This window comes from Anopheles coustani, chromosome 2, assembly GCF_943734705.1.
Source record: "Anopheles coustani chromosome 2, idAnoCousDA_361_x.2, whole genome shotgun sequence".
NCBI lineage: Eukaryota > Metazoa > Arthropoda > Insecta > Diptera > Culicidae > Anopheles > Anopheles coustani.
Genome location: NC_071289.1, coordinates 23,555,386 through 23,581,805, shown reverse-complemented (window position 1 = coordinate 23,581,805; position 26,420 = coordinate 23,555,386). Strand labels below are relative to the sequence as shown.

Here is a 26,420-nt window from a genome sequence, read left to right as displayed (position 1 = left end):
GAAGCTCATTCTTTCATTTAGTTTCTATCTTTGTATTTGATCTATCTATGTTTTGTAAGTTTTGGCCAGATCGACCCACTGCGAGCCAGTGCCGCCACGACATTTTTGAAATACAAAATGGCTGACTTGGGCTACTGTAGGATTATTTTGACATTTCTGGTGAGCACAGCCGTCGCAGCGCCGTGTAGCCGCATAGTAACGCACTGAAAGGTGTTTCGGCCGACGACCCCTTTGAAACAATACTTTGAGTATTGGCTTCCCTTTAAGTGGCAAAAAAATCGTTGTAAATTTGGTTTCACGAACTGTAAATGTCATTCGAGGAAGAGTACAAAATCACCATTAAATTGTCTAATTTCTATAATAAAGCGATAATCAATATTTATCTGCATCACGCCGACATATTGTGGTGGACAAGCAAAAGGTTTTCCACCGATTTTCGAGACAAGCGAATTAATTGTGCTCATGTAAAAAAATTATGCGAATACAAGGTTAAGCATGGATAGCAGACTTTGTGTTTTTCGTAGATATCACCCAACTCTTTATTATACTTAACATTTCATTTCAAAGAAGTTATAAAATATGATTCAATAAAATGCATGCGAATGACCATTCTAAGTAAAATGAAATATATGGAGCAATTAGTAAGCTGTTTTATGTACTTTTCCTAATCTTTACTTCTTACCCAAAAGCACAATTGTGTTGAATTACAGCGTTTAGCTACGAGTCACGATACAATAGTAATTCTTTTTATTTATACTTTGAATTTCATTCAAACTAACACACTTATCTACATGCTTATTACAATGATGTGTAGTGTTCACTCGCAGTTTGCATGTAGGAGTGCCTTCAATTCAAAACTATTTGGAAAACGATTTCATGTCTTCGATCCGCATCCGTTCTTTTGGCTACCCGTTGTGAATGAATGAGAATATTGTCTTCAATCAATAATAATAATAGTCACAATAATAATAAATGATACAAATCTGAAAGAGAAGATTACATAAGCTGTAAATGTTACATACATTCTTCGAAAAACTTTTCTGAATTATGCAAATTTAATAATACTAACTGTAAATATTTTCTTATTTTTGAGTCTACAAAGATTTCTTAGGCGATATTTTTTACAAATGAGCCATAACTAAGTTCATGAATAAGTAACAATCATTGGAATTATGCATTAAAAGCGTGCAGTGTTCAAGACATAACACCAATCGCAGATGTGTTGGGAAAGAAAAACAATATCAATCATCAGGATCAATAATAATTATTTTATATTATTCATACCCTGAAGAACTATAAAGGAGACAAATTCAAATCAAAATAACATGTTTTAATCCTTCCGAGTTAAATTAAACACATTAACTTATAGAATATAGAATTTTATATAGAATTTTCACACTGTTGTTGCCACCATTTAGCCCGATGCCCACGGTCTTCTGTGTTTACGACGTACGTACTTAATCGGAGGCTGACGAACTATCGTAATGAAACGTATGCATTACAGCTCCTCACTTTGATCATCCAATTTTATATGAAGCTTTAGTTGACTTTAATTCTAGAAAATAAGAGTACGAAACAGGACGAGTTAAGGGATTATTTTATCACCCCGCCAAGGTGGTCTTTTTGATTCGCCCACGTCGTTTAAAGTATCCGTGCTGCGTAACAAGGACAAAGACACTTTTGCGAAAAAGAACCTTTCCTGGCGAAACTCGATGCTGTCTTATGTTTCCAAATCGGTTCAGCCTGGCATGTGTTTCCTGTGGTGGATTGCAAAGGCGTATATAACACTAGGTGAGAATAATTTCCATCCGCAGAAGACAAACATTTGAAAAGAAAGCTGAGGAATAGGTGGTTATGAACAATCATGATATCCCCAGCCAGGACTGGTTTTCTGTGAACCTACAAATAGACAGGTGAGCTATTAACAGATACTACAATGAATGCCCGAATACCTTAATGTTCCTACATGCTTGGCGAACTCAATAGCAGGAATAACAATAATTGTTGTGCAGAATCGGCCGTATGGATATGTATGCAATTGAATTTAAATTCAACCTGTTCGAATAATTTAGCCTTAAATTTTACAGACCCATTAAATTTCCAAAAGTTAATTAAGCGTAAAGAAAATAAAAATAAACGGAAAAAATTTACTGCGAATTTGAATTTGCAATATTTAAACCGAAAACCCCGTTTGCATTTAGCGCCAAAAATTCAATGCTAATTTTGGAATGGAGCGTTGCACGATGCGTCATTTGATGTAGTTGGGGCAATCATATTATAACCATCCTGTAACGGCACGAACGCGTTACCACGGAGTAATGTGTTGTGCGAAACTGTGATAGGTGATTACGACAAAGTACTGGTCAAAATTGTTATTTAATGGAGTAATCATATAGCAGAAACTTCAACGCTAATGAGTCAGTTTTGCTTATTTTATTGGATTAGCTTCGGAATAATGACTACTTCCTCCTGTCGAAGGGTTTCGAAAACTATTCTATGGAGCTTAACGTTTAATTTTGTATAGATATTCGACTCACCATGAACCATTCATTCATGGTCTTACAAAGGTTATATAGAAAAATCATATCATTTAAAGCATGTCCAGTTAAAAATACTTTTTTCATTACAGATGGCTCTCAGTAGTGTCTTACCTTAGCATCATCGTAGCTTTCCGAATGGAGTGTCAAAACGGGTGCGTAATCGAAAACCTGAAGCCTCAAAGGGATGGAATGTCGATGTTTCGACATTTGTCTACTTCTGATAGTTATTGGGTGACATTTGTAAACTTACGAACAACTGTCGTTACTAAAGAGTTCCTGATCGAAATTGGCCAGTTCGTGAACTTCATACGAATAGTAAACTCGCCAGTCGTGCAAAAAATAGTACTCCCCAAACAATGCAACCTGAAAAGTCTGGGAGTCTCGAATTCGCACCTAAGAATCATCGAAATTGAGGAAAATAATTGTTTAAACCAGCTGGGAATATATTCCAGTTTTCTAAAGGAAATACCATCATCATTTCGTTACTTACACGCTGCTACAAAGATCGATATATCCGAGAGTCCGATCGTAACGTTAGACTTGGCTCCGTTCTGTTCAACGCCTTTTCTGAGAATGTTAACGCTAAAGAAAAATAAGATTCGCTACATCATTAATAGTTCAAGGGTTCCTTGTATCCCGCTGATGGAAGGAATTCAGTTAGATGAAAATCAGATTCAAGTGCTTAATTTAGAGCTCTTTAGTGGACCTTCTCGGTTGCTAAATGCATCATTTAAGAAAAATGTAATCGAACTAGTGATTGGGTGTTTTACTAGCTCTTCACTATCGACTTTAATTTTGACAGGAAACTATCTCACTCGTTTAGACTTTTGCCAATGGAAAACACCTTTGCTGACGACTTTAAACATTGATTCTAACAGGTTATCAGATGTACCACGGTGCCTAGAAAATTTATCACAGCTTGAAACCCTACAGATGCAAAGAAACCGTCTTACACACTTTCATATACAATCCGTGGCGAAGCTTACGCATTTGGAAAGGTTAAATATCGGTCTAAATAATTTATCAAGCTTCAACATGAATGACAAAGAATTCCCTCCTAGTTTAAACAGTATATATCTTGGCTACAACCGTCTGGAGACCCTAGATCTCTCTTATGTTCCGGTTTCTTCTTTGGCAGTGTATGTTATCAATAACCTTATCAGTGAGCTTGATATGGATAAGGTATCAGAAAACGTAGAGGGTTTGGTGATGGAGAATAATCCGATTGATTGTACATGGTTTAGTAAAACGGAAAGAATGTTTGCGAAATGCATCAAAGCCACAAACTTCGATCTAGCGGAAGCTTACAACGGCGATGCCTCACAAATTCTCGATACGGTAGCGTAATAAATTAATGTGATTCGGATAACTTAATGTGAATGTAATAAAATATTTCAAAAGGATCAAAGCCAAATATTCGAAACTAAATGACTTACTAAACTCTACCTAACGTTTGAACGTAGTTACGGGTGTAAATTAGTTGCGTAGTTAATAACATCGCTTCCGTACCTAACGACCAGAAGCTCATTCTTTCATTTAGTTTTTATCTTTGTATTTGATCTATCTATGTTTTGTAAGTTTTGGCCAGATCGACCAACACTGCGAGCCAGAGCCGCCACGACATTTTTGAAATACATGATGCCCGACTTGGGCTACTGTATGATTATTTTGACATTTCTGGTGAGCACAAATAGTCGCAGCGCCGTGTAGACGCATAGTAACGCACTGAAAGGTGTTTCGGCCGACGACCCCTTTGAAACAATACTTGGAGTATTGGCTTCCCTTTAAGTGGCAAAAAATTCGTTGTAAATTTGGTTTCACGAACTGTAAATTTCATTCGAGGAAGAGTACTATACCATAAAGGAAAAAAATTTAAATCAAAAGTGCTTGTTTCAATACCTCCTCGTTAAATTAGACACATTAATTTATACAATTTTCATACTGTTTTGCCTCATTTATTGCGATGAGGCTCCCACGGCCTTTAGTGAATCGATCCAACTGCGATTGCCGTTGTATGAATCCATCCTAAGCATTAAGCACATGGTCGACCCTTTTAGGCTGACGGGGTCACGATAAAATCTTTGTATCTATAGAAATGAATGTTTTTTTGTTCGTGATGCTAAAACTCAAAACCGGCTGGAGTAATCTTGATGACGTCTTCGTATGATTTGTTCCTTTTTACCCAAAGAAGGTTTAGGAAAGAATAGGAAAATTCGGAAAAAGCGGCTTTTTTCCATATTAAAAAAAAACCCTCTCTGACGGAAACTAAAAAACGGTTGGACTTATCCCAACGAAGTCTTCTGATGATTTGTTTCTTTTGGCCCAATAAAAACAATGAAAGTTAGAAAATTTCCTAGGAAAAGCCAGAAATCCAAAAAACTCAATGAAGGATTTTTTCCATAAAATAATGAAACTTATAAAGATGAGTGTTTGTTTGTTTTTAACGCTAAAACTCAAAGTCGGCTGAGCCAATCTTGACGTTGTAATCGGATTATTTGTTCGTTTTTATTCATGAAAGGTTTAAAGAAAAGAAAATTTTAAAATTCCCTAAGGAAAAGCCGGAATCAAATATACGATTTATAACTAAAACTAAAAAAACGCCTGGCCAATCTTAACGAAATTGTGGGATGATGTTTTCCTCCTTACGCATAGCAATTAAAATTGTGACAAATCACGAGTTCGAATTCACAGATAATCGAACAATTTCATCTCGATTAATCAACAAGTGATCGCCTAGATCACGTATATTTGGTTCTGATAGGAGTTGAATGTATTTTTTTGGGTGGTAGAAAAGAGCTTTGTTGCTAAACACATATGAATGTTGATTATTTATGTTCAGGGAAATCTATCAAACAATTTTGCAAGTACGTCGCCGGAAGGGACATGCCGGTTTTTGTCATTGGAGGAGATGAGATAAGTATCAAATGAGCCGATACGTTGTTGTGCATTCCACAGTTTTTGTGGAAGAGGTGCGGTTGACGACATTTTTGGGAAATCAGAACCTGAAGATATTAAATCCTCGGCAGAACAACATAACGTACATCATTCGCACGGATTCGTCAGAGTGTCTGCAGTCCCTGCAAGAACTATTGCTCGGCTGGAACAAACTGAAACTTATCGTGTGGGATAAGTTTTCTCCTCTCTGCCAGCTTCAGATCATCGATCTCTCGAACAACGGAATAAAAGTGGTCACTGGTCGGTTCACCAACACCCGAATCTGTGCTATTTTACTCTGGCAAAATCGGCTCCAAACGCTTGACTTGTGCCAGTGGAACGTTCTGCCCTATATCTGGAAAAGCTGCCGAACGTGCAGTCGGTCAACTTTGCCCGCAACAATCTATCGAGCGTTTCGATAGCCAGGTTTTCTTTGCTAGATAATTTATACAGTCTCAATTTCATCGGCAACCCGATCAAATCCTTCACGATTGACGGAAAGGTTCCACCACTATTGGAGAGCGTACATTTTGACAGGTTAGCAAGAACAGGTTAGCTGAAAACCTACGCAACAACAGCTTGCCGGCTGGTACGAATAAATTAATCAAAATTGTGTAACTATATATTGTATTGTGACTATATGTGATATTGTGTGTGGCAGCATTTACTTGTTGGAAATAAAAATCTTATATACAAATTATTCAGTGAGGAGAAACGCATATTAAAATAATAAAATAAAGCAGCAAGAGGAATTTGAATATATTGAAAACAGTACTTTATCATTTCTGAAAATTCCAAAATATTTTGTGCTATTACAATTAGGAAATTGACAGTCGTAAAGGAATAGTAGTAAATGATAACTTAATTAAAAATTCTATTTCTGCAGATCATTTCTACCCTAATGCCTCCTCAATGTGTTAATTTGCGAAGTACCAATTGATAATAAAGACATTGTAGTCTGGAAACCTTCTCATTGAACACATGAAGCGATGTACAAAGAATTCATTATCCTGTAACAGCAGACGTTATCATAACTCAGGGTGTTGAACCCGTTTCAGGGCATCTCCAACTTTTTTATTTTTCTATATTGAACTTAAGATAAGATGCATCATTTGTTTGATAAATATATAAGTTCATATATCCACCTTTTGTGATCTGCACACACAGACCATTAAAGCCTTTACAATGACCGCCATGATAAAGAGCCTGCCTCGGAGTCTTTTTCCCAATATTTTTGTGCAAATCCAAGCAAATGCATTTTGATCATTTTTCGTATGTTGTTTGACATCTTCTTCTTCTTCTTCTTCACTGGTCCGCTCGCAGTTGAGCACGTCGTGCTGACATGGCCTGGTCACCAATCGTTTGCCAGGTTGCTCGGTCCATGGCTGCAGCCCTCCAACCCCGGTCGCATCCAATGTCTCGCAGGTTCTGCTCCACTTGGTCCATCCACCGAGCTCGCTGAGCTCTTCGTCGTCTCGAGCCGGGCGGGTCGCTGGTGAGCACCTTCTTGGTGGGGCATGAGTCCGGCATCCTCATGACATGCCCCAACCAGCGAATCCTGCCGGCCTTCGCCACCGTCAGGATGTCCGGCTCGCCATACAGCTCAGCTAACTCGTGGTTCATCCTTCTCCTCCACACGCCCTGCTCACACACGCCGCCAAAGATAGACCGGAGCACGCGTCGCTCGAGGACTGCGAGGGCGTTGGCATCCTCCGTGCGCAGAGTCCAAGATTCATGCCCATAAAGAACGACCGGTCTAATCAGCGTGCGGTATATGGCACACTTCGTGCGTGGGAGGAGCCATCTGGACCGCAGGAGTTTGTGGAGACCATAGTAGGCACGATTCCCCTGAACAATGCGCCTCCGGATTTCGCAGCTCACGTTATTGTCCGGAGTTACGACAGTGCCGAGGTAGCAAAACTCATCTACTACCTCGAGTTCGTCGCCGTCCATTGATACACTGCTCACCAGCCTGGCTCTGTCACTGTCAGAGCCTCCGACGAGCAGGTACTTTGTTTTCGTCGCATTGATCATCAATCCAATCCTTGCGGCCTCGCTTTTTAGTCGAGTGTACGCTAGTGATGGGTTCTCGGAACCGCACCCACCGTCCGGAACCGCTTCCGAGCATCTATAAACCGGCTCCGATTCCGGCTTAGTAAAACCCACGATTCCGTCCGGAACCGTCCGGAGCAGCTAGTCGGCAGCCGGAGCCGGCTCCGGGCGGCATGTTCGACAGCATGTTCGAAATCCTCACCTTACACTGTACCCCCTCCATTGTGGCCTTGAGGAAATTATACATTAACATAATAAGTTTAGCATAGCTTCATACCATCCAATTCCAATAGCGTAACAACCCCGTCTTCGATCATGCCTGTTCCATTGAGGGCTTACTAAGCTAGTTCCCGTTGTGTACGTGAATAGTCAGTCCTATTATAACCGTCCTGTAACCGGTCGAACACGATACCACGAAGTAATGTAATGTGCGAAGCTGTAATGGGCGATTACGACAAAATACTGGTCAAAATAGGTATTTAATGGCATGGAGCAATCATATAGCAGAAACTTCAACGCTAATTTTATTGGATTAGTTTCGTATTAATGACTACTTGCCCCTGTCAAAGGGACATTTAATTTTGTATAGATATTCGACTCACCATGAACCTTTCATTCATGGTTTTACAAAGGTTCTAAGGAAAACCGCATCATTTAAAGCATGTCCAGTTAAAAATACTTTTTTCATTACAGATGGCTGTCAGTAGTGTCTTACCTTAGCATCATCGTAGCTTTCCGAATGAAGTGTCGAAACGGGTGCGTAATCGAAAACCTGAAGCCTCAAAGGGATGGAATGTTGATGTTTCGACATTTGCCTGCATCTGGTATTAATTGGCTGGCATTTGAAAACTTACGAACAACTGTCGTTACTAAAGAGTTCCTGAGCGAAGTTGGTCAGTTCGCGGAATTCATACGAATAGAAAACTCGCCAGTCGTGCAAAAAATAGTACTCCCCAAACAATGCAACCTGAAAAGTCTGGGAGTCTCGAATTCGCGCCTAAGAATCATCGAAATTGAGGAAAATAATTGTTTAAACCAGCTGGGAATATATTCCAGTTTTCTAAAGGAAATACCATCATCATTTCGCTACTTACACGCTGCTACAAAGATCGATATATCCGAGAGTCCGATCGTAACGTTAGACTTGGCTCCATTCTGTTCAACGCCTTCTCTGGGAATGTTAAGATTAAAGAAAAATAAGATTCGCTACATCATTAATAGTTCAAGGGTTCCTTGTAAACTACTCATGGAGCAAATTCAGTTAGATAAAAATCAGATTCAAGTGCTTAATTTGGAGCTATTTAGTGTATGCTCTCGGTTGCGAGCAGCTTCATTCAGCAAAAATGTAATCGAACTAGTGGTTGGACGTTTTACTAGTTCTTTACTATCGGATTTAGTGCTGACAGGAAACTATCTCACTCGTTTAGACTTTTGCCAATGGAAAACGCCTTTGCTGACGACTTTGGACATTGATTCCAACAGGTTATCAGATGTACCACGGTGTCTAGAAAATGTATCACAACTTGAAATCCTACATATGCAAAGAAACCGTTTTACACACTTTCACATACGGTCCGTGGCGAAGCTTAAGCATTTGGAAGCGTTAAATATCGGTCTTAATAATTTATCCAGCTTCAACATGAATGACAAAGAATTCCCTCCTAGTTTAAACAGTATATATCTTGGTTACAATCGTCTGGAGACCCTAGATCTCTCTTATGTTCCGGTTTCTTCTTTGGCAGTGTATGCAATCAATAACCTCATCAGTGAGCTTGATATGGATAAGGTATCAGAAAACGTAGAGGGTTTGGTGATGGAGAATAATCCGATTGATTGTACATGGTTTAGTAAAACGGAAAGAATGTTTGCGAAATGCCTCAAAACCCCAAACTTCTATCTGGCGGAAGCTTACAACGGCGATGCCTCACAAATTCTCGATACGGTAGCGTAATAAATTAATGTGATTCGGATAACTTAATGTGAATGTAATAAAACATTTCAAAAGGATCAAAGCCAAACATTCAAAGCTAAATAATTAACTAAACTCTACCTAACGTTTGACCGTAGTTATGGGTGTAAATTACTTGCGTAGTTAATAGCATCGCTTTCGTGCGTAATGGATAGAAACTAATTCATTCATTTTATTTTCATTTTGAATATTGGCTTCCCTTTGAGTGTCAAAAAATTCATTGTAAATTTGGTTTCACGAACTGTAAATTTCATTCGAGGATGAGTACTAAATCACCGGTAATTTGATCAATTTCTATGATAAAGTGATATTCATATTGATCTTCATCACGCCGACAGATGGTCGAACGAACGAATCGTGCGAACTACAAGAATAATCATGGATTGCAGATTTTGTGTTTTTCGTAGATATCACCCAACTCTTTATTGTACTAAACATTTCATTTCAAGGAAGTTATAAAGTATGATTTGATAAAATGCATGCGAAAGAGTAAAATTATATGTATGGAGCAATTAGTTAGCTGTTTTGTGTTTCCTAATCTTTACTTCTTACCCAAAAGCACAATTGAGTTGATAATAATTATTTTATTTGTACTTTTAATTTAATTTAAACTAACACACTTATCTACATGCTTACTACCATGATGTGTAGTGTTCACTTGCAGTTTGCATGTAGGAGTGCCTTGCAGATAACTACATATTTAAATCTATTTAATATGATTTCGTTACAATTTGGAAAACGATTTTATGTCTTCGATGAGAATTTCGGGACAGCCGAGAGGTAGCGTCGGTGAGAAAATAGCGTCAGCCCTCCCCTGTACGAGAGGACTGACTATCTGCGTACTCAAAGGGAAAAAGTCTTGTAAGCCCTTCATGGGGCAGGCATGATCAATAAGGTCGTTGCGCAAAGAAGAAGAATTTATAGAATTTTCAACCAGTTTGGCCACTTTTTAGTGCAAAGTTCCCGGCCTACCCGTAACACGTTGTTGTCACATAAGTAAATGAAAATGCAACATAAAAATTATAGTTTTATTTAAAACTATTTTTTTGCGAAGCTAAGTCTTTGCTTAGCCTTAGAATACCGTCGGTTTTATACATTATATAAACAAATTTAATAAAAAAACTGTACTAAAAAAGTTTGCTGAAAACGCTTGGCAGTCAACGTGTTGAAATAAAATTGACCCATGACTACAATCCCCAAAGAACTGCGCCGTTTAGTGTCAATTGTAAGCTATTATCACAGCTGGTCTAAACACATGTTACGCACAATGAGTAACGCACGTTCTTTCATAAGCGTGTTAAAAAAAGATCAGCTAATACGCCAATCGTTTTATTACAAAGTCATTACTATTCGTTGTTCTATTTAGAGTTGAAGAAAGTTTGGTGTAGTTCGAAACTTGCGTGTGAGGAAGGTTCCCTTTTTTGGACGCTAACATGAATACTGAATCAATTCGCCTTGGAAGGTAATTTGTGTTATTTTATTGCCGAGTTTTCCACAAACCATCGTGAGTGCAATCGTAAAAAACCTAATCGTCATTGTTAGTCTTCTCATTTTGCTAGGAATGGCCCAGTGGCCACATTCGTCGATGTGTCCGGTTTTGACATTCGAATTCAACTGCCACGAAGAGAGTTCTCATGTTTGCACGTTGAAAAACTACGATCCCCATGGAGAAGGACGATATGTGTTTCGGCACGTGTCTCCGGCAATCCGCGGCATGCATTTTTTAGGTCTCCAAACGACGGTTTTGGACGACTACTTGCTGACAGCGCTTCCTCCTTCGATAACTGACGTAATGCTTACCGAGTCGGCTGCAATAAAGGCTATAATCGTACCGACAAATTTAGCCGTTGTCAGAATTGAAGTCATAGATTCAGGACTCCACGAGGCCGACTTTGAGGCGAACGGTTACATTGAAACATTGTCGATTGTGGCGAGTGATTTGCACCGTATTCCAGCTTCTGTTGCTAATTTAATGAACTTGGTTCAGTTGAAAATACAGTTTTCTCCTATTAAAGAGGTGCGGTTGACGACATTTTTGGGAAATCAGAACCTGAAGATATTAGATCTTCGGCATAACAACATAACGTACATCATTCGCACGGATTCGTCAGAGTGTCTGCAGTCCCTGCAAGAACTATTGCTCGGCTGGAACAAACTGAAACGTATCGTATGGGATGAGTTTTCTCCTCTCTGCCAGCTTCAGATCATCGATCTCTCGAACAACGGAATAGAAGTGGTCACTGGTCGGTTCACCAACACCCGAATCAGTGCTATTTTACTCTGGCAAAATCGGCTCCAAACGCTTGATTTGTGCCAGTGGAACGTTCTGCCCTATATCGATTCGATTATCTTGCTAGGAAACCAACTGGTGAACGCCCCGGAATGCCTGGAAAAGCTGCCGAACGTGCAGTCGGTTAACTTTGCCCGCAACAACCTATCGAGCGTTTCGATAGCCAGGTTTTCTTTGCTAGATTATTTAGACAGTCTCAATTTCATCGGCAACCCGATCAAATCCTTCACGATTGACGGAAAGGTTCCGCCACTGTTGGAGTCGATACATTTTGACAACAGTGTAGCTGAAAACCTACGCAACAACAGCTTGCCGGTCAGTATATATAAACTAATCAAAATTGTGTAACTGCTCCATTGAGCCTAATTCAATATTGTGTGTGGCAGAATTTACTTGCTGGAAATAAAAATCTTAAATACGAATTCTTTAGCTGGTAAAAATGCATATTAAATAATAAAATAAAGCATCAAGAGGAATTTGAATACATTGAAAATCGTACTTCATCACTTCTGAAAATTCCAGAATATTTTGTAATGATGATGAGTTCGCTTATCGCTCACCCCTACATAGGTTTGAGAGGAACGAAAGTATCTTGCGATATTAAATATACATCATCAAACGAGAGGGGGCATTGGGGCATTACTCTCCAGAACAATCGCATCCAACTCTGTTCCATTCATACAACGGTCGCCATCAATTGCACAAGGAGGTACATCTTAGATTTCCCAACTAGCAAAAGCGGACCACTTTCCGGAGTAGCGCAGGTATTTTCGCACAGTTTTGGTTAACACCGCCAGCTATCAATGATTGATAATGTGGTGAAACCCACCAGTACTACTTACGGGACCTGATCAGTCCCAACTACTATCCTTTCCTCCAAATACGTTGGAACCACGCCTTTCAAAATTTTGTACACAAATACTGCAATTTGGAACACTATCCGCTGCATGACCGACATCCATTGCGACGTCGAGCATAACAACCGAAAGAGTATACCAGCCGCAACACAAAATCATTCGCATGACTCTGTTTTGCAACCTTTGAAGTCTCTGTACCTGTGTTTGATTGCCGAGAAATAAAATTGATGCAAAGAAATCAAAGTGTCGTGATATTAACGATTTGTAGAGCCGAACTTTTCGGAAAAAAATCAGATTGTTGCCCAATCTACTAATCACACCACACTTTTTTGCCACTTTTGAGGTGACATTTTCCCAATTTCCTGATTTCATCTAAACCGACATTCAAAAGTTCCTTGGTCTGTTTTGAATCTTTCCGTAAGACAAACAAGACTGTACCGTCCGCGAAAAGATTGGTTCTACATGACTGTAAAACTTTTTTCATGTCGTTTATATTCATAATAAACAACACTGTACCAAGAACACTTCCTTGTGGAACTCCAAGGGTGTTTTCGATAGGGTTTCATAAAAACTGTTCGTTGCGTTCTTCCACTGAGATAAAATGCGAACCATTTTTTCATGCGAACTCCATCGCTACCGAACCGTTTGATTGTTTCTAATAACAAAGATAAGGTCGCGATATCGTTTCAAACGCCTGTTTCAAATCCAAAAACACTGCAACAATCGTTTGTTTTTGCTCCATTAACTCCACTGTGCTATTACAATTAGGAAATGGACAGTCGTAACAAAAATAGTAGTAAATGATAACTCAATTAAAATTTCTATTTCTGCGGAACATTTCTACCCTTAACTGTGCTAATGCCCCCTCAATGTGTTATTTTGCGAAATACCAATTGATAATTAACAGTCATTGTAGTCTGGAAACCTTCTCATCGAACACATGAAGCGATGTACAAATAATTCATTATACTGTAAAAGTAGACGTTATCGATAACTCAGGATGTTGAACCCGTTCAGGGCATCTAAAACTTTATTATTTTTCTAAATTGAACTTAAAGTAAGATGCATCATTTGTTTGACGAATACATAAGTTCATATATTCATCTTTTGTGATCTGCACACACGGACCATTAAAGCCTGTACAGTGACTTGCATGATAAAATGCCTGCCTCGAAGTTTTTTTCCTCAATATTTTTGTGCAAATCCAAGCAAATGCATTTTGATCATTTTTCGTATGTTTTTTAGCATATCTTTTGTAAGAATCACTTGTGACACAAACACACAGTTTCACATGATGATGCAAATAGGCATTGAAAAAATAGTGACGAGATAAAGTACTCACTTAAAAATATTGAGTTTGTACACTGTTTTCACTGAAAAGTCTCCTCATTATTTGTGTTTTGATAACAATCTTCTGGACCAATTGGGTATTCATAGTAGTGATATTGTTTGACTTATGATATGTTGAAACACTTTTTAGCATTAGGTATCTCATTACATACAAATGTTTTTTAATGTTCTGCCCCTGCAAAGGTAGAAAGCGCAAAACCTTTGCATGAATGGACACCAAGTCCATTACCAAAATAAAAATAAACGCGTAATTAACCATGGAGGTGCAAGATAGGTAGTGTTGACTGGGCAAAACGGCATCTGGGACAATCAAGGATATTTTGAAAACGCTTAAATTTCGTCATACGAACTTCAAGAATCACGAATGGTGAACTTTATGCATTTCATTATTATTAATACGGTTCTGTAGGTTTCAAACAATCAGTCACAACCGCATTCAGATGATCTCATTGCTTAACAGCCATCAATTATCAATTATTCCTGCGCGTGAACGCGATACCACGAAGTAATGTGTTGTGGGAAACTTTTAAGACAAAGTACTGGTCTAAATTCTTATTTAATGGAATGGAGTAATCATATAGCCGAAACTCCACCGCTAATGAGTCAGGGTTGCTAATTTTATTAGATTAGGAATAATGACTGCTTCCTCTAGCCAAAGGGTCGCGAAAACTATTCTACGGAGCTTAACGTTTAATTTTGTATAGATATTCGACTCACCATGAACCATTCAATCATGGTTCTACTAAGGTTCTGAAGAAAAAACCGCATCATTTGAAGCATGTCCAGTTAAAACTCTTCTTTTATTACAGATGGCTCCCGGTTGTGTCATATCTTAGCATCATCGTAGCTTTCCGAATGGAGTGTCGAAACACGTGCGTAGTCGAAAACCTGAAGCCTCAACGGGATGGAATGTTGATGTTTCGACATTTGTCTACATCGCATAGTTATTGGGTGACATTTGTAAACTTACAAACAACTGTCGTTACTAAAGAGTTTCTGAACGAAATTGGCCAGTTCGTGAAAATCTTAGTAGTAGCAAACTCGTCGGTCGTGCAGAAAATAGTACTCTCCAAACAATGCAATCTGCAAACTTTGGTAATCTCGAATTCACGCCTAAGAATCATCGAAATTGAGGAAAATAATCGTTTGGACAGCTTGCGAATATATTCCAGTCTTCTAAAGGAAATACCTTCATCATTTCGATACTTACACGCTGCTACAGATATCGATATATACGAGAGTCCGATCGTGACGTTGGACTTGGCTCCGTTCTGTTCAACACCGTCTCTGAAAGTGTTAACGCTAAAGAAAAATAAGATTCGCTACATCATAAACAGTTCAAGGGTTCCTTGTAATCCGCTGATGGAACGAATTGATTTGTCTAAAAATCAGATTCAAGTGCTTAATTTGGAGCTCTTTAGTGTGTGCTCTCGGTTGCGAGAGGCTGCATTTAGCAAAAATGTAATCGAACTAGTGGTTGGGCGTTTTACTAGCTCTTCACTATCGTCCTTAATCCTAACAGGAAACTATCTCATTCGTTTAGACTTTTGCCAATGGAAAACGACTTTGCTGAAAACTTTGAACATTGATTCCAACAGGTTATCAGATGTACCACGGTGTCTAGAAAATGTATCACAACTTGAAATCCTACATATGCAAAGAAACCGTTTTACACACTTTCACATACGATCCGTGGCGAAGCTTAAGCATTTGGCAGCGTTTAATATCGGTCTTAATAATTTATCCAGCTTCAACATGAATGACAAAGAATTCCCTCCTAGTTTAGACAGGATATATCTTGGCTACAATCGTCTGGAAACCTTAGATCTCTCCTATGTTCCGGTTTCTTCTTTGGCAGTGTATGTAAACAATAACCTCATCAGTGAGCTTGATATGGATACGGTATCACAAAACGTAGAGGGTTTGGTGATGGAGAATAATCCGATTGATTGTACATGGTGGAGTAAAACGGAAAGAATGTTTGCGAAATGCATCAAAACCCCAAACTTCGATCTAGCGGAAGCTTACAATGGCGATGCCTCACAAATTCCCTATACGGTAGCGTGACGAAGCTTCGGATAACTTAATGTGTGATGTTCCGTGCCTAATGATTAGAAACTAATTCATTCATTTTATTTGTATCTTTGAATATTGGCTTCCCTTTGAGTGTCAAAAAATTCGTTGTAAATTTGGTTTCACGAACTGTAAATTTCATTCGGGGAAGATTACTAAATCACCGATAATTTGATCAATTTCTATGATAAAGTTATTTTCAATATTGATCTTCATCACGCCGACAGATGGTCGAACGAACGAACCGTGCGAACTACAAGATTAATCATGGATAGCAGACTTTGTGTTTTTCGTAGATATATTCGCTTCGTTTTCATTTTCAATACAATTAATCAATTTATATGAGCGCAATGGTCCAGCTGGAGTCATCTTCTTCTCTATCTCTTTCTTTCTCTTTCTCTTTCTCTATATCTATAAAAATGAATGAATGTTTGTATGCTCGTGATGCTAAAACTCAAAATTGGCAGGACCCATCTTGATGACGCCTTCGTATGATTTGTTCCTTTTTACCCAAGGAAGGTTTAGGAATAAAGAGAATTTGAAAATTCCCAAAGAAAAGCTGGAAAATGAGAAAATTCGGCAAAAATGGCTTTTCCTTATCAAAAATAAAATTTACCTTCTCTAACGAAAACGGTTGGACTTATCCCAATAAAGTCTTCTGATGATTTGTTTCTTTTGACCCAATAAAAACAATGCAAGTAATGCTGAATCTGAAAAATCCTTAGGGAAAACCAGAAACCCAGAAAACTCGAAAAATACTTTTTTCCTTAAAAATTGAAACTTATAAAAATGAGTGTTTGTTTGTTTGACGCTAAAACCCAAATCGGCTGAGCCAATCTTGACGATGTAATCAGATTATTTGTTCGTTTTTATTAATGGAAGGTTTAAAGAAAAGACAACTTTAACATTCCCTAAGGAAAAGCCGGAAAATGGAAAGATTTGTAAAAATTGCAATTTATTTTTAACCATTCACCACAAATTAACCATTCTTCAAATAAACTGAACATTGAAATAAAAAACAAAACCTGTGGAATGCACAACAACGTATCGGCTCGTTTGATACTTATCTCACCTCCTTCAATGCCAAAAACCGGCAAATCCTTTCCGGCGACGTACTTGCAAAATTGTTTGATAGATTTCCCTGAACTTAACACTAGAATACATTGCTTTGGAAACTTGCCCGAATGCTTTTTAGGGGTCATTTTGACCCCTATTTTGAAAACGCTATAACTTCACTATTTTTGAAGATTTTTCAAATCCGTAAACTGTTACGTTTTAGTATATTTATTGACTATCTTTTGGCGTTTTTAATTTTTTTATATACCACTTCACCATTTCGCTAGCTCGGTGTATAGCAAAAAAGATCGTTATGAGTCGAATTTTAATCCTTTTCAACTTTTATTCTTTGAAAACGTATCATGTAAATTCCAAAAAAAAGTGTGCGCTATGATGTTGATATATTACGCCACCTTTGAAAAATAACTTCATATTTTTAACTTAACAAATAACGCCACAAATTGATCTTGAAGATGTGGATTTTAACATTTTCCATAGGAAGTTTCCGTTCTGCGCTTTGTTCTGTTATTCCGTACGCGAGCGTTTGGAAGCGTTATGCGCGATGCGTTACTATGGGAATTGGCGTTATTTTTAATCTTTGCGGCCAATTTATGGAGTCATTTGTAATGGCAAAAATACCAATTTATTTTTGAAATGTTGCTCAACATACTAGCTTTCTAGCGCACACTTTTTTTCTAGATTGACATCAAAGATTTTGAATGAATAAAAATTGAAAAAAACGCAATTTCGACCTTTTTTGCTATACACCGAGCTAGCGGAATTATGAAGAAATTCATCGTAAAAACAAAAACGTCAAATGATAGTTAACAAATATACTAAAAAGTACCAGTTTACGGATTTGAAAAATTTTCAAAAATAGTGAAGTTATAGCGTTTTACAAGTAGGGGTCAAAATGACCCCTAAAAAGCATTCTAGGTATAGTCACGTTGGTTCTCGGAACTGGTCGAACAGAAAAATCTGAAATTTTTGTTTTAGATATAACTTTGGATTTTAAGAAAAGCCTTATTTTTTTTGTAAAAATATTCAGCCGTTTTCGAGATATTAAAATCGAAAACCGCGTTGGGGTCAAAATGACCCCAGTTTGGATTCTAGTGTTAAATACTCAACATTCTAGTGATGAGAATAACAACTCTTTTTTTAGATTTGAATCAGAGTGAATAATCATAACGATGATTCGAATCTTTAAGTCACTCTTTTGTGATTTAAAACGTGAAAAATGATTTATTGACCTTCGAGGTGATTTGAAATCTTAACTGGGATTCGAATCCCAAAAGAATGAACGAATAGGTAAAAGAGTCACTAGTCGCCATTGCGATTCGAATCCCAAGTTGTGATTCGAATCCCAAATTTAGTTTAGTGTATGCTCTCGGTTGCGAGCAGCTTCATTCAGCAAAAATGTAATCGAACTAGTGGTTCAGCGTTTTACTAGCTCTTCACTATCGTCCTTAATCCTAACAGGAAACTATCTCATTCGTTTAGACTTTTGCCAATGGAAAACACCTTTGCTGACAACTTTGAACATTGATTCCAACAGGTTATCAGATGTACCACAGTGCCTAGAAAATTTATCACAACTTGAAACCCTACAGATGCAAAGAAACCGTCTTACACACTTTCACATACGATCCGTGGCGAAGCTTAAGCATTTGGAAGCGTTAAATATCGGTCTTAATAATTTATCCAGCTTCAACATGAATGACAAAGAATTCTCTCCTAGTTTAGACAGGATATATCTTGGCTACAATCGTCTGGGAACCTTAGATCTCTCCTATGTTCCGGTTTCTTCTTTGGGAGTGTATGTAAACAATAACCTCATCAGTGAGTTTGATATAGATAAGGTATCAGAAAACGTAGACGGTTTGGTGATGGTGAATAATCCAATTGATTGTACATGGTGGAGTAAAACGGAAAGAATGTTTGCGAAATGCATCAAAACCTCAAACTTCGATCTAGCGGAAGCTTACAATGGCGATGCCTCGAAAATTCCCTATACGGTAGCGTGACGAAGCTTCGGATAACTTAATGTGAATGTAATAAAATATTTCAGTAGTATCAAAATCAATTATTCAAAACTAAATTATTTACTAGACTCCACCTAACGCTTGAACGTAGTCACGGGCAGAAGCGGATCAATCCGTTCGGGGCCCCCAAGCGGTTGGATAAACGGGGCCCTCCAGACATTTCCATTGCTCTAAGTGTTTCTATACTTATGGCCAAAATTGGACTTATTATTTACAACAGTTAGCAATCCTTTATAGATATTTTTAGCAATCCTTTATACACATAAAGGACGCATATTTACTTATTTTATGAAATCAGACATTAGATCTTCATTATCTGAAAATAATCACTCTGAATTAAGCAATCTGAACAAGTTTATCGCAATCGCAATAGGGGTTTTTTAAATCGCTCTCAAATTATCAAATCTTTTTATCAATTTTAACAGCGATGACGAAAACATTTTAATTTTTTTTTTTTTGCTGGTAGACCGTAAATTGAGAGCATTTGAAGTCAAACGGACATTATTAGATGAGAAAGAAGATTCATGAAAACATATTCTGGCAAAGTTTTAGGTGAAAATTAACAATGGATAAGCAATATTAAAATACATCTGTACTAACTTTGATCAAAGTATGTGTACCGCTGAGAGAATAAATAAAATTGGTTGTTACTTTTGCGGTCTGGGGTTTTCATCACGGGGCCCCCTTAAGCTCGGGGCCCCCCGCGGCCGCTCAGTCCGCTCATAGGTAGATCCGCCTCTGGTCACGGGTGTAAATTTGTTGCGCAATTAACAACATCGCTTCCATGATCATCGCTAATGACCAGAAACTAATCCATTCATTTCGTTTTTTATTTTATTGTCAGAGTTGTGTGACTGACTGAAAAGACTCTCAAACTAAAAGAGATTCTTAAAACGAATTACTGGATTCTGACTCAACTTGGGTGGTGCCCATTTCGAAGCGGTAGCACGAGGGAACACGTGGCGTGGTGTTGGGATCGAATCTCGAGTTTGGCACAGTACGGTACAACGAACGGCTAACAACCCATCTATAATATTACGGTATTTCGATCATAGTAACTATCTTCGGAGAGAGGCCTTGCCGCACTAGGGTATGTCGTGCCACATAAAAAAATAACCATGAGGAACATATAATAATTTTAGTTTAAAAAAATCGTATTTTACTGTTATCACATTTTTGTAAAGTACAAGAAAGTAAACAATTGAAAAATAATGTTATCCCGGTATTTACTCCAAAGTGGCCATTGTGCATTGTGCAGTGGCAGCACCGGTGGTATTGTTGATGTTCGAAGTACTGCAACCCAAGTCAATCGGCAAACTCAATGCTGGCCTTTCCATGGTATATACAACCCCCAGCTAATGTTCACAACATGTGGATAAATAGGTCTTTCTAATGGTAGGTGCATAACCCATTGATGGAAACATCGGGTGCTTCACAGTTCCTTTGCTCGTTGGGCAGTGGATAACAGCCCTTGCAGAGTTAAGAAGCGCAAACCCGAGAACGCAAAATTAACCATCAAGGATATCTTGAAAACACTAACATTTCGGCTTACTAACTTCAAGAATCACGAATGGTGAACTTTTTGCGTTTCAATATTATTGATACGGTTCTGTAGGTTTCAAACAATCAGTCACAACCGCATTCAGATGATCTCATTGCTTAACAGCCATCATTTATTTATTATTCCTGCGCTTGAATTGCAAGCCACAAGCCTTAAGTACTATAACCGCATAAAACAGAAAAATCTAGCTAAATCATCTGGCTAAGTGTCACATCGGCAAACGGTTATATTTCGGCTGGCAGGTGCAGTGCTTGCGCATGAATTTGTAAAGGCCAAATGCAAGACACAGCCCTACCGTGATTACAAACGCAACCAAGTACGAGATCAGTTGATAGAATCGCCGTGTCGTCCACAACACAGTATACTTGAGCGTGGTACCATCTGTTGGCAGAGGAACGAAAATACGTTAGTACTATTATCCGGCTAGCTGGGACATGTTTAAGTAAATAAATACCAATAACCGCGTAACCATAGCCAATGTCCGGAACGCTCATTCGATAGGAACAGGTCGGAACGATGATTTCCAGCAGCTCCTGCGTGTCCTGATGGTAGCTCAGATCGAAAGAATGCACCTTGTAGGCCGTCCGCTTGTCCTGGCTCAGCGGCCGGTAGTTGACCATTTTCACCCGGCTCCGGTGTATGCGAGCGTACTGCGACACGTGCAAATGTGCCGAGAAGATTACGTTCGGTTTCAGGTTGCGAATGGCCGTAGATGTGAACGTCGAGGGTGTGTCGAGTACCGGCATGTGGCTAACGAAGATACGTAAGTATCGATCGGAAACGTCCGCACCCGTGCTGTCCACCATCCGTGGGTCCTTGAGCGTCATTTCCAGCGTGATACGGTTGATATTGTATATCGTCAGATTGTCATTGACGACCCACGCCGGGCGTTCGGAAAAGTATTGCCGAAAGCGACGCTTGGCCGACGGATTAAGCGGTTGCCTACCGTCCCCACCGATATCGTTGTCGCCGGGGATGTAGATCGTCCTTGCCGTAGGGTGCGTGGGAAAAATCGCCCCGAAGCGCGTGTAATATTCCTCGAAGTGCAACTCCGTCGAGTCGGTTCCTTCGTCCATTAGATCGCCAAGAAAAATGATTACGTCCGGTTGGACGTGCTCGACCGCCTGCTCGTAGTACCAAGCCAGGTAGCGATCGGAATCGTAGTTTGCAAGGCCGGCGTAGAATTGCCTGTTGTTCGTTTTACCGAGGATTTGTGGATCAGCTACGAGTAGTATTCGTACACAGCCAGCTGCAGAGATAGACACAATCGTACATGAAACGAAAGCGGTGAGAAAATAATTTGTGATCCTCACAACACAGCACCCCGTACTTACATTCTTTGCAGTAGATATTTGACCACTTGAACTTTTGCAACACATAAATCAACACCTCATTGTACAGCACCAGGAGCACGAGTAAAATTACGTACACACGCCACGCCGGATGAAGCCGAAGGAACTTTTTCTTCATCCGAGCAAGCCAATTTTTAGCCATCTTTCATCCGGGAGAACGGATTCCGAGAAACCGAAAGGTGTTGCGGACGTGCCGGTTTAATTCTTCGGTCTAAGTTGCTAATTACTTAACGTCAGCGGCAACATTGTTCCGTGGCAAAAACCGTACGATTGGTGCTAGGCAAATTTACAAAAAAAAAGTTTACGGGGTTACACTGCATAAATAAAATAGCTTGTCTTTACTTGCGGTTTACTGATATACCTTTTTGTGTACAAACAGACCGAGGACTACCATGCGCTGCCATCGTTCCTTTTCGCTCACACGTCAGCTGTGCCGGTGACAGTTATCGTTTTTTGAGCCTCGTCGAGGTCGCGTGGAGTACAATTCAGTTGACATTGCATTCAGCAACATAACGGCTGAGCACCAAGCAAATTTAAGAAAACCATTTTAAATTACTAAACCCGAGATCCTCCCCTTGTATGCGAGAGTTGACTTCCCCTTGTATGGCAGATTTTCTAGCCGGCATTACCACACACCAGACGGGAATCTCCTAAGCACTTTCAAAGCACGTAGAGGGAATCATTCTAGTAACCACAAAATCGATGAGCATCTCGCAAAGTAGTCTTATCAATTTTTCACAAGAAATCGGATATTGTTTTTCACCCAGCGACGAGCTTATTATTACTACCATTGTGTTGTGTATTGTATTATCGAATGATCATGTACTTTCAGTAATGCATTGACAAACATGGATGTCACACTTTCATTTAACAATTATAACATTCAATAAGTTTAAGCCTTATAATTTATACTTCTTTCAGTAGCGCATTGTGACGATAATTACCACGAGAGGTTAGGTTGGCTAAAGTGGGTGGTGGTTGGGAGTTGTTGAAGATTTCTTGTGCTGCCTTCCAGTCCACCTGCTCCTTATGGAGAGGGGGTAGAACAGCGAGCGCAACCCGGAGAGCGCCCGGTGGTCCGGTGATGAATTACTGCAAGTAAAACCGCACCTAACGAGAGCAGGACTTTTTGAGACTAGAATCGTCCCCTTCCCGTAGCGGCGTGGCTTTGATGTTCCGCTCGCTCGACGCTTCCTCCCATTGAGAGTTCCCATTTATCGCCAGCGAATGAAGGACGAGTCACCTCGAACCACCCCATCTTACTGCGGGTGGCGGAAGCTCTTGCCAGCGTACTTAGCGCCAGCGCCGAGCTCCTCCTCGATGCGCAGAATCTGGTTGTACTTGGCCAAACGCTCCGACCGGCACGGGGCTCCCGTCTTGATCTGGCCAGTGCTCAGACCGACGACGAGATCGGCGATGAACGTATCCTCCGTTTCGCCGGAACGATGCGACACCATGGTACCCCAGCCGTTCTTCTTCGCCAGCAGATGCGCATTGATCGATTCGGTAACCGAGCCAATCTGGTTGACCTTCAGCAGCAGGCAGTTGCAGGCCTTCTTCTCGACCGCAGTCGCGATGCGCTTCGGGTTGGTCACCGTCAGATCATCGCCGACGATCTGGATGGTCGTGTTGGCGGTGATCTTGCTCCACGCGTCCCAGTGGTCCTGGTCGAACGGATCCTCAATGCTCACGATCGGGAAGTCCTTGATGAAGCCCTGGTACAGCTGCTCGAGCGCGTCCGGGGTCAACCAGGCGCTCGCGTCTGACTTCGGGTTCTTGAAGTCCAGATCGTACTTGCCGTCCTTGTGGAACTCCGAAGCGGCGACGTCCATACCGATCTCAACCTTGCCGGTGTAGCCAGCCTTTGCGATGGCATCCTGGATCAGGTTCAGGGCCTCCTTGTTCTCCAGAATGTTCGGGGCGAAACCACCCTCATCACCGACGGCCGTCGCGTCCAGTCCGAACTTGGCCTTGATCACGTTCTTGAGATGATGGTACACCTCGCTGCCAATCTTCATCGCCTCGGTGAACGAGGTAGCACCGGTCGGCAGGATCATGAACTCCTGCATGGCCAGCTTGTTGCCGGCATGGCTACCACCGTTGATGACGTTGAAGGCCGGCACCGGCAGGATGATGTTGCTGTTTCCAGCCAGATCGGCAATGTGCTTGTACAGCGGCACTCCCTTCTTGGCTGCGCCAGCCTTGCAGATGGCCAGCGACACACCCAAAATGGCGTTAGCTCCAAGCTTCGACTTGTTCTCGGTTCCGTCAAGCTTCAGCATCAGTTCATCAAGCTGTCGTGTGCGAAAAAAACAAGCGTTACTAAAAAGCATTGCCACAATTTGTTCTCTCTCTTACCTCCTTCTGCTGGGTAACGCAGAGACCCGAAGCAAGAACGGCCGGTGCAATGGTCTTGTTGATGTTCTCAACCGCCTTCAGGACACCCTTGCCATGCCAGTTGGCCTTCTCGTTGTCGCGCAGCTCCAGCGCCTCGTGGACGCCAGTGGACGCACCGGACGGGACGGCGGCACGGAACAGGCCAAGATCGGTGACCAGATCGACCTCAACGGTTGGGTTACCGCGGGAGTCGAAAATTTGACGGGCCTTGATGCTCTGGAACGGCATTTTGCTTCTGAAAAAGATAAAATAAATAAACAATAACTATTTAATCTTTGGCTAATAGAAGGAATAACAGTAGTTTTTACGATTGATAATTTTTTTCTTACGGAATCTAAATTTCAAAACATTGTTCAAACCGCCTTAGTTATATGTCAGAGACTGCGCGAATTAGGCTCCTAATCAAGGGATCATAAAGACAGATACAGTATTCCGTCACCAAGGAGGCCCTGGCTGGCTTACATAATTCCTCGAATCATGCTGGCGTTGCTCTCGACGACGCTGGCACGATGATGGGATGGCGTGTTGGATGGGTGCCCGAAAAGGGAATAGTAGTTGTTGATATTTACGTGGTTGCAAACGCGCAAGGTTATCAATAGACACGACAAGGAAATGTTGATATGGGCTACTAAATATTAAAAAACGACCACTGACGGCGTGCTGCTTCGTAACGGTGAGGAACGAAAATAAAGCGTGCTATGATTATACATTAAAATCGATTTGCGCAAGCCCTTCAGGCCATTGATAGCTGAAGGTGAAAGTGAAGTGCACACGAGTTCATTTGTGTGCAAACGCAGGAATGTTTGCATTATCTTGTAACATTTATCAAATAAGACCTAGAAGGCTTTTAAATTTCATCATGTTTGTTCGTTTCCTTTGCAGAGCAATTAAATCGATGGAATTTTTAATTGTTTAACAATTGGATCAACAATGAGTAAGAATTTATAAAAATTAACATCACTTTGCATCATATTTTTGTACCAGCTTCACACGAATGGAAGAACGGTATGAGCAGTAGAAAGGGGAAAAGGAATTTAAGGTTGACCTCTAAAGTGGTTTAGAGGACATTCGCTCGCCGGTAAAATCGCAACAAAACTTTATCCTTTTTGTCGACTCGCTGTGTTACGAATTGATTTTGAAATTGTCTTTGCAACTGATCGGAAAATTACATATTTTTGTGAACCAAAGAGGATATATGAAATCTGGCCCTCCCGCCTTTCTGCTAATTTTTTTTTCAAATGGTTGCTTTGATCCATTAATTTTTCACAGAATTGTGACGAAAAGAATTTTATGAAGATGACCTTCTGATAAGGTCAACATGAGCTGCCACTGCCGGTGTTAAATATACAAAATCCAAGTCGGAGGCACAGTCATCCATTTTGCCGGATGCATCAATTAAAAGTTATCGCACAAGCACTCGCGATATTCTGTGCAATTGTTGTGCAATCGTACGACTTCACTTTTACCACATCCACGAGAAGGCGCGGGACGCTGGGGAAAAAAATGCTGGGCGGACAGCGGAAATGAAGTTGCAAAGATTGAAAACCTTACGCCACCGCGAAAAACTAGTAGTATTGTAATTATGCTACAAATCCTGCCTAGCATCAAGCTCTGATTTAGAGAAATTCACTTCATCTAACACACTGGAGTGGATGTTACTAATTTTTAGCCGGTCGGATGCGGCAACACTTGAAATAATTGAGAACTTACTTTGTCGCTTTTGCTTCTTCTTTGCAAAGACAGAAAAGACGGTATACGAGAGGATCTGGCTTGGGAAGTACGTTTACGCGGCACAAGTTCGTTGAACGGACTAAATCAAGCAGATTTTTCACCACTTCGGGATCTCGAAATCGGCGAATCGGATGACATCGACGACCTTGCGAAAGGTGAACTCACGGTGCATGTATGACTAGGTGGATTTCTTTCGTTCTATTTGTCCGCCATGTC

At 40.2% G+C, this 26,420-nt stretch overlaps 3 protein-coding genes across 4 annotated transcripts; 1 reads left to right on the top strand and 2 right to left on the bottom strand.

The window, feature by feature from the left end:
* The first annotated feature begins 11,287 nt into the window (after window positions 1-11,287).
* Window positions 11,288-12,133, top strand: LOC131264109 (chondroadherin-like). Its single transcript, XM_058266397.1, has one exon. It carries the CDS (start codon window positions 11,288-11,290, stop codon window positions 12,131-12,133), a length of 846 nt encoding a protein of 281 aa, XP_058122380.1.
* Window positions 12,134-20,815: 8,682 nt separating this feature from the next.
* Window positions 20,816-22,425, bottom strand: LOC131263237 (uncharacterized). Its single transcript, XM_058265402.1, has 3 exons — window positions 22,059-22,425; window positions 21,179-21,973; window positions 20,816-21,105 (listed from the first exon to the last, which is right to left on the bottom strand). Exons 1-3 carry the CDS (start codon window positions 22,216-22,218, stop codon window positions 20,933-20,935), a joined length of 1,128 nt encoding a protein of 375 aa, XP_058121385.1. The 5' UTR covers window positions 22,219-22,425; the 3' UTR covers window positions 20,816-20,932.
* Window positions 22,426-23,216: 791 nt separating this feature from the next.
* On the bottom strand, window positions 23,217-26,270 carry LOC131262998 (enolase). Of its 2 annotated transcripts, none has more exons than XM_058265116.1 (3): window positions 26,184-26,270; window positions 24,435-24,708; window positions 23,217-24,370 (listed from the first exon to the last, which is right to left on the bottom strand). In XM_058265116.1, exons 2-3 carry the CDS (start codon window positions 24,699-24,701, stop codon window positions 23,336-23,338), a joined length of 1,302 nt encoding a protein of 433 aa, XP_058121099.1. In that variant the 5' UTR covers window positions 24,702-24,708; window positions 26,184-26,270; the 3' UTR covers window positions 23,217-23,335. The 2 variants fall into 2 exon arrangements, with proteins under 2 accessions (XP_058121099.1, XP_058121098.1); XM_058265115.1 differs by lacking the exon at window positions 26,184-26,270 and adding an exon at window positions 24,936-24,952.
* Between the last annotated feature and the right edge of the window lie 150 nt (window positions 26,271-26,420).

Coding starts and splice junctions, on each gene's coding strand:
- LOC131263237 (XM_058265402.1), bottom strand. CDS start 22,218: ATGGCTAAAAATTGGCTTGCTCGGATGAAGAAAAAGTTCCTTCGGCTT. Junction 21,974..22,058: donor AAATATCTACTGCAAAGAAT/GTAAGTACGGGG, acceptor CTATCTCTGCAG/CTGGCTGTGTACGAATACTA. Junction 21,106..21,178: donor CTATGGTTACGCGGTTATTG/GTATTTATTTAC, acceptor CTCTGCCAACAG/ATGGTACCACGCTCAAGTAT.
- LOC131262998 (XM_058265115.1), bottom strand. Junction 24,371..24,434: donor GCGTTACCCAGCAGAAGGAG/GTAAGAGAGAGA, acceptor CGCACACGACAG/CTTGATGAACTGATGCTGAA.
- LOC131264109 (XM_058266397.1), top strand. CDS start 11,288: ATGCTTACCGAGTCGGCTGCAATAAAGGCTATAATCGTACCGACAAAT.